Genomic DNA, 8,782 nt, shown 5'->3' on the forward strand with positions numbered 1-8,782 from the left:
TGTAACGATTTCGGAAGCTCTTTTTCTAAGAACATTGGGCCTTGTCCAATGTCCATAACACAAACGCAAAGTACTATTTTGTTCTTTGGAACTAGCTAGACGCTAGTTGCTATTGTTGAATTCCAATAAAATACATGTCTTTTATTTTTTGCTTTGATCACATTGAAAGAATGGTCTACATGATTATATTATTAAGAATGAGTCTTCAATTCATGATTAGATAAACAGATCACTTTTCTTTGTCTTTTATATTAGTTATTCACTATGATGCATGGACACGTTGTGGGACACACACGAATTAAAAATTTTTATAAATTTAAAATTTTTACAAGACACGAAGATTCTGTATATATATAAAATATAAAATTTTTTAAGATAAATTATGATGATATTTTGATATTTTATTAATATTAAATATAAATTAATTTTTTATTATTTTTAATATTTTTAATTATATACAATATTTAAAATATTTTTTAATATTTTTTAATAATTAATAATATATACTATTTCTAAACTCATTTCAAAAATAAATATTAAGAACAAGACTGGACATGTGAACACGTGATAGTACTTAGGTGTGTCTAAAACCGGAGAAGAATGTTTTAAAACATGCGTGTCGGACGAGTGTTGATGAGTGTCGTGTCTGAAATATGTCCGACACGCAAATACGACAAATTAACAAAGTGTCCATGCTTGGAAGACATTCTGCGCAGAAATGGATGCAATTCTTGGAGATGTTATCCAAATATATGCAATTCTTGGAGGTGTTATCCAAATGTTGGAGGAAGCTCCAGATGTGGGAGTCACATGGGCACCATAGGGAAGCAACTCTTTGGCTCATCAACTGGCAGCAATGACATCAGATAATAGACTTCGGTGACAATTACCTATGATGAGCATAATCAGACGAGAAACGAAAATAGCTAATTTATATTAGAATAGAGGGATAGAGAGTTCAGGTTACATGACAGAGTAACAACCCAAGTCCAGTGGAGAGAGGAACCAGAACCACTAATCACACAAGCACCAATGTGACAACTCTGGAACAACAAAATCATGGAAATCAAACAAGGTAAGAGCATCGGTGACAACTCTGGAACAACAAAATCATGGAAATCAAACAAGGCAAGAGCATCAGTGGCAACCCAGAGATTCGAAATGAAAGAAGTATTGGAACAGATAAACGACAGCTAATGTCACTAGAAAATGAGGTAGAAGAACCACACAGAGAAGCAATAAACAGATACAATATAATCAATGAGGCCTCAGCAGAAATCAGAATTGAGGATGGGAGCTTTTGAAGAGTGGCGGTGAGTATGAGGCGCACTGAGCTAATGGAAATAATAATCAGGTTCTTGCGCAGAGACAAAAAAATAAAAAATTATGGAGAACAAATTGGTGCAATAGCTAGAGAGGAGTGGCACGAAACAGAGACATTAAGAAAGCCGTTAGGTACGAAAAGCGGTACGAAAAGCGACGAGCAACTCCTTCCACCATGAAGAACTGAAGCGGAGGATTGCTGAGGAAGATGAGAAAGGAGATCCTTGGCGTTCTGAGCTCAAAGACGATGATGGTCATCATCTCTGATACTGGCGGCAAAAACATGAGTAAAGGCGTCAGGGAATCACCGGGATTGAAGTTCCAAGAGAAACTCCTTATCACGAAAGTTGAAGTTTCACATTAAGAACAGGAAAAAAAGGTGATCAACTTTGACAAATTTCAGTCCATCCACACACCAAATTAAATTTAAATTGCTAAAAACCCAATATGTGCAAAGCGGTTATAAGTTATAACAGGGTGTAGGAACAGGTTTCTAAAGAGAAAACTACGATTTCCTAGTCATGCTCATGTTAACACACTTGTCATACAAGCACGTTAGCAATTGGTCTAACTGTTGTTATACAGTAACCGGCCTTTAACTAGCTAGTGCCTCTATAAATACATCTCTTTCTATACCACTGAACAGCAAAGACTGGAATATCTAACTGCACAAGTCCCTTAAACATGTTCAATCATGGAATGTACCGGAGATGCTGCTCATAGTAATTGATCAGCTGAAACATCATAAGCAAAAAGTGTTAGAGCCACATACCATAAACATTTTGAGAAGCTTCAAAGGACATAATCAAACATTGATACGGTTGGGGTAGCAGATTACCAGGAGTGGATTGTGTTCCTTTAGATATTTGTTATCCACCAAAACTTCTGCTCCGTCGCACCTGTGAAGTTTATAAAGGGACCATTATGCAAAGAAGCAAGCTTTATGATTATTAAAAACAACTGACTTCACTCCAGTATTCATAAAAGGAGTGGAAAGGATACCAAATTTAACAACAAAATTACTCGTGGAAATTAGACCTCATATAATCACGTAATATAAGCCAAATGAAAGTAAGTTTCAATCATAATAAATATAAATGTCAAGTTGCAATTATACAAAATAAATTGCAAGCTACATTTATACGAGTTCATTCTACATTTGTCCATTACAAATCTACAATATGAAACAGAAATAAATTACATTGCAAATATTACCAACAAAAGTTTGATCAATATTTCTTTCTACAACAAACAATAAATGTATGGTTTAATTTGATCAAGTGACATTTTTCACTATATTAAAGGAAAACACAAAAAGCCCTCCATTCATCATCAAACATTCTTCTCTCCATTCCTCCCCCACCATAACACGAAATTCATAACTAGTGTGGTTGAAGAGAATGTTCGGGAACTAGTTGCAAAATGAAGATTAAGGTAGTGGGAGGCTATTTTCCTTGAAGGAATTGATATTTTGGGACCATAAACAGTTACTTTTGATAGATAGAAGCTCATGAAATCCCAATCTCAGCATGAGGGTTCAAAACAAAAGTACTTCACATTACAATCATACAACACACATAACTAGGCGGCTATAGAATTAATTAATATGTAATCACTAATTAATTATAAATAGGTTGACAACAAGCGGTGATGGTGGTGGCTGGTGGCAATGGAGCAAAGAGAAGAGTGTTGGATGGTCTGAATGTGTAATACTGTGATCTGGTAGGGACAAAAAAGGTGGAGGTATTCTTGGTATTTCATGTCAATAATAGATAGCTTAGAGAGGATTAGTATAAGTTGGACTAGAGGGGTGAGTGTAATTTATCCGCTTTTTTTTTTTTTTTTGCTTTTTCAAATAACCATGGTCACAAGTGATTGGAACAAGCTAAACTTCAGAACTTTGATAATTCAAATTTTTACTTATGAGTTCATCATTCAATGCTCAGAATGGTGAGCTGCAATATGCATCAAATGTAAACAACAAATTTTGTGCATGAGTATACGACTAAAGTTCAGTACGTTGATTGATAGAGTGGGGCCTAGTAACAGGTTTGGGGTATTTTACAAGAGAAGAGATAAGTAGCTCTACTCGATTAGCTGATAGTTAGCAATTCTAGCTTGGTTTAGCCGGCTGTTGGTTAGTTAGCTCTACTTCTGACTACCTATAAATAGGTGTATTGTAGTTAGTTTTGGTTTTATGTTTTTCTGTTTTGTCAATTCTGTCAGAGCTGGAGAGAAACTCTCTCTCTCAGTTGGTAGTTCCAACTGTCTAAGAACCTTCTAGGGAGTGCGATTTGCAATCCCTTTTCAGCAATAAAGTCCTAACGTTCTGCTAGCTCCTGGTTCTATCACAATTCTACTAATTCTACTTGCTTGTTGGATTTAAGGTCCTTAATTATGACTTCATGAACACACTCATGAAAACTACTATAATTATCAGCTTTTATATCAAGGTGTAGGAACAAAATATGGGACAGTTAGTTGAGTGACTAACCTCACAGCAATAAAGGTCACCAAGATATCCTGTGTGTTGCCAGACAATGAAGCTGAATAGCCTATTGGCTTTATAATCTTGACAATATTCCCTACATTGCAATTCCTACCATGACTATTATTCCCCACATCACGAGGCATTCCTGCCTGGCCTGTTCCAAACACACTGAATGACTTCTGAGTATCAACAGCCTCAGATGGACACTTGAATCGCTTCACAGATCCTGATTTCCTCCTTTTTGCACCTCTGCAGCGGTCACTTTGAGGTGGGTCCATGGAATTCACCTTCAAATCACCAGCTGGATGACCATTTCCTGCGGAGGCATTTGCTAGTTGAACATGAGGTGCAAGATTATCTGCATCAACCCCATTGTTTGCTGTTGCTCGAAGTTCACTGAGCTTTGGATCGTAATCATTTTCCTGACTCCTCAGAATAATTTGGCCGGAAGCATCCGCAAACCCATTTTGATTGGGTGGTTGCGCCCTGCTGTCATCAGTGTTAGTTTCCAATTCGTCAGCAAAGACAACCGTCTGAGGATTGGCTGGAAGATCGGGAGGAAGAGGGCCTGCAACTGCAAGAGGTTCAGGTTCCGGTTGCAAATGGTGGTCAGCTGCGGGAGTAGGGAAGCGTCTAAGGGTGTAAGAAGTGGCGGAGCGGTGGTGCCTCTTCTTGGGCTGTGTGTGGTGATCAACGTGCTTGCGTTTGCGCCTCCGCTGTTTTCCAGATCTCAGGCTAGATTAAGTAAACACAGAGAAAATTAGGGAAAAGAACACTGCATAATGATGCATGGCTTGGAATTGAATAGAATTCCTGTAGTTTAATACCAGTCCTCAAAAGCATCGATGACCTCCGGAACTGACTGGAGATTGTCAAGAGGCTCCCATGTGTTGGCAGTCTCGGGCCATCCCCGCCTGTCAATGTCATCACCCATCAATCAAATGTACAACAACACAAATAATCAAACAAGGGCTCATCAAGGGAAACTGACCATTTGATAAGGTACTGGAGTTGACCCTGTGTGGTTTTAATAGCAATAGCATTAGCATTTGATTAGAAGATCAAATAAAGAGACAGAGACAGATGAAAAAGGGAGCACCTTGCGCATTCTTTTACGGCGAATGGCCTCAATTTCGTAGAAGCCGTCATCAAGGTTGGGAGAGTTAGAGTGAGGGACAGTCACAAGGGTTTGGTGCTCCCCTCCCATTCTCATTCCCATTCCCGTCTCCGTCTTGTTTTGTAGAGCGAGCTGAATCTGCTCATCATTTGCAGCAGCATCGCTCTTCTTCCTCCCTCCCTTCATTTCAATCCCCACCTTGTTCTTGTTTCTCTCTCGCGCAATGCAGCAAACAACGCCTAAACCCCCAACCTCTTCAGTTCCCCGCTCTTTAATAGGACTGACCGACTGATACTCTGAATTCTAACTTCTTCTAGTACATTTTTTAAGCTAAAAAAAATATTAAACGATGAAAAATTATATTTTATAAAAAAAAATTAAAAATACAGAATCTTTTACATTTGTTTGAGACTTTGAGTAATTATTATTTATTTTATTTTATTTTATTTTATTTAGGATGTAGTTGTTATCCATATCAACTAAATGAAAATAAAAAAAATAGGAATGAGAGTTAAATGTTAAATTAAAAAATAAAAAATTTATATTTATCTCTTTATATATAAAAGTTAATTAGTGGTAGTCTTTATGTTTGACAAATGGATGTCATCTATGATCGATACTTAGCATTATAAAGTTGGATATTTTTTAGTATATATAAAAGTTTAATCTTTTTATATATAAAAATTTGTATATATAAAAACTATTTTTTTAAGTAAAAAAATATAAAAATCTCTTTATATATAAAAGTTAACTAGTAGTAGTCTTCATACTAGACAAATGGACGTGGTCTATGATCGACATTTGGCATTATATAATTGTACATTTTTTTAGGATATATAGAAATCTAATATCTTTATATATAAAAGCTATCTTTTTAAGTAAAAAAATATTAAATAATATTAAATAATAAAAAATATATTTTAAAAAAAATTTAAAATTAAAAATACATTTTTCTCTTTGATCTACAAACCACATCTATAACTTGTTTTCCTTTTGCTTTCACTATTTTTTTTTTATCAAACTTTTAAGCAAATGTTTTTTTTATAGAAATCTTTACATTTGTTTGAGAGTTTGAGTAATTATTATTCATCCAATTTTTTTCTTCTAGGATTTAGTTGTTATCCATATCAAATAATTGAAATAGAAAAAGTGGGAATAAGAAAATTAAGTGTTGAATGGAAGAATAAAATCTTATTATTTATTAATATATAATAGGTTTATTGGGTTGATAAGTGTCATAGTTAAACACTTGACAAGTGTTAGGTTTATTTAGTTGAGAAGTGTCATAGCTAGATACTTGACAAGTGTTGAATCAAATAATAAAAATCTTATATCTATTTCTTTATATATAAAAGCTAATTAGTGGTAGTTTCTATGCTTGACAAGTGAATGTTATCTATGATCGACATTTGTCATCATAAAGTTGTACATTTTTTTAGTATATATAAAAGTTAACTAGTGGTAGTCTCTATACTTGACAAGTGGATGCTGTTTATGATCGATACTTGACATCATAAAGTTGTATATTTTTTTAGTATATATAGAAGTCTAATCTCTTTATACATAAAATTCTGTATATATAAAAATATGTATATATAAAAGGTATCTTTTTAAGTAAAAAAATATTAAATGATGAAAAATCATATTTTATAAAAAAAAATTTAAAAATAAAAAAATACATTTTTTTCTTTGATCCACAAACGATATCGATAACTCGTTCTCTTGTTACTTTCACTATTTTTTTTATCAAACTTTCAATTAAATATTTATTTTTTATATTTTTATATTTTTTTGATAAATCTTTTTACATTTGTTTGAGACTTTGGGTAATTATTATTTATTTAATTTTATTTTTTTAAGGCTTAATTGTTATCCATATCAAATAATTGAAAATAGAAAAAGTGAGAGTAAGAGGATTAAGTGTTGAACAGGAAGAATAAAAATCTTATTATCTATTAATATATAATAGGTTTATTTGGTTGACAAATGTCATAATAAAATACTTGACAAGTGTTAGGTTTATTTAGTTGACAAATGTCATAGCTAGATACTTAACAAGTGTTGAATCAAATAATAAAAATCTTACATCTATCTCTTTATATATAAAAGTTAACTAGTGGTACTCTCTATGCTTGACAAGTGAATGCTGTCTATGATTGACACTTGGCATCATAAAAGTTGTACATTTTTTTAGTATATATAGAAGTCTATTCTCTTTATATATAAAAGTCTGTATATATAAAAGTTATTTCTTTATATATAAAAGCTAACTAGTGGTAGTTTCCATACTTGACAAGTGGATGCTGTCTATGATCGACACTTGGCATCATAAAATTGTACATTTTTTAGTATATATAAAAGTTTAATATCCTTATATATAAAAGTCTGTATATATAAAAGCTATCTTTTTAAGTAAAAAAAAATATTAAAAAAATATTAGATGATGAAAAATTATATTTTAAAAAAAATTTAAAAAATAAAAATACATTTTCCTCTTTTATCCACAAACGACATCGATAACTCGTTCTCCTTTTACTTTCACTATTTTTTCATCAAATTTCTATTTAAATATTTATAATTTTATATTTTTATTTTTTTATAAAAATTTTTACATTTATTTAAGACTTTGGATAATTATTATTCATTCAATTTTATTTTTTCTAGGGCTTAGTTGTTCTCCATATCAAATAATTAAAAATGGAAAAAGTGGAAGTAAGAGGATTAAGTGTTGAATGAAGAATAAAAATTTTATTATCTATTAATAATAGGTTTATTTGGTTGACAAGTGTCATAGTTAAATACTTTAAAACTGTTAGGTTTATTTAATTGACAAGTGTCATAGCTAGATACTTGAGTGTTAAATCAAAGAATAAAAATCTTACATCTATCTCTTTATATATAAAAGCTAACTAGTGAAAGTCTCCATGTTTGACAAGTGAATGCTGTCTATGATTGACACTTGACATTATAAAGTTGTTCATTTTTTTAGTATATATAGATGTCTAATCTTTTTATATATAAAAGTCTGGATATATAAAAGTCATTTTTTTATATATAAAAGCTAACTAGTGGTAGTCTCCATACTTGACAAGTAGATGCTATTTATGATCGACACTTGACATCAGAAAGTTGTAAATTTTTTAGTATATATAAAAGTCTGTATATATAAAAGCTATTTTTTTAAGTAAAAAAATATAAAAAAGTATTAAATGATAAAAAATCATATTTAAGACGTTGGGTAATTATTACTCATTCTATTTTATTTTTTTCTAGGGCTTAGTTGTTATCCATATCAAATAATTGAAAATAAAAAAGTGGGAGTAAGAGGATTAAGTGTTGAATGGAAGAATAAAAATTTTATTATCTATTAATATATAATTGGTTTATTTGGTTGACAAGTGTCATAGTTAAATACTTGACAAGTGTTAGGTTTATTTAGTTGACAAGTGTCATAGCTAAATACTTAATAAGTGTTGAATCAAAGAATAAGAATCTTATATCTATCTCTTTATATATAAAAGCTAACTAGTGGTAGTCTCTATACTTGTCAAGTGAATGCTGTCCATCATCGACACTTGCCATCATAAAGTTGTATATTTTTTTAGTATATATAGAAGTCTAATCTCTTTATATATAAAAGTCTGTATATATAAAGTTATTTCTTTATATATAAAAGCTAACTAGTGGTAGTCTCCATGCTTGACAAGTGAATGATGTCTATAATCGACACTTGGCATCATAAAGTTGTACATTTTTTTAGTATATATAGAAATCTAATATCTTCATATATAAAAGTCTATATATATAAAAGCTATCTTTTTAAGTAAAAAAATATAAAAAATATTAAATAA

At 31.6% G+C, this 8,782-nt stretch overlaps 1 protein-coding gene across 7 annotated transcripts; it reads right to left on the reverse strand.

The window, feature by feature from the left end:
- Window positions 1-504: 504 nt before the first annotated feature.
- Window positions 505-5,234, reverse strand: LOC112737774 (chromo domain-containing protein LHP1). Of its 7 annotated transcripts, none has more exons than XR_011869483.1 (8): window positions 4,914-5,216; window positions 4,806-4,831; window positions 4,642-4,728; window positions 3,818-4,549; window positions 2,162-2,222; window positions 2,029-2,057; window positions 968-1,043; window positions 505-890 (listed from the first exon to the last, which is right to left on the reverse strand). XR_011869483.1 is itself a non-coding variant. In XM_072211513.1 (8 exons), exons 1-7 carry the CDS (start codon window positions 5,115-5,117, stop codon window positions 1,019-1,021), a joined length of 1,164 nt encoding a protein of 387 aa, XP_072067614.1. In that variant the 5' UTR covers window positions 5,118-5,234; the 3' UTR covers window positions 505-890; window positions 984-1,018. The 7 variants fall into 7 exon arrangements, 3 of the variants coding, with proteins under 3 accessions (XP_072067614.1, XP_072067613.1, XP_025643652.2); XM_072211513.1 differs by having other exon boundaries at window positions 984-1,043; window positions 4,914-5,234; XM_072211512.1 differs by having other exon boundaries at window positions 984-1,096; window positions 4,914-5,217.
- Between the last annotated feature and the right edge of the window lie 3,548 nt (window positions 5,235-8,782).

This window comes from Arachis hypogaea, chromosome 13 (assembly GCF_003086295.3).
Source record: "Arachis hypogaea cultivar Tifrunner chromosome 13, arahy.Tifrunner.gnm2.J5K5, whole genome shotgun sequence".
NCBI classification, from domain to species: domain Eukaryota; kingdom Viridiplantae; phylum Streptophyta; class Magnoliopsida; order Fabales; family Fabaceae; genus Arachis; species Arachis hypogaea.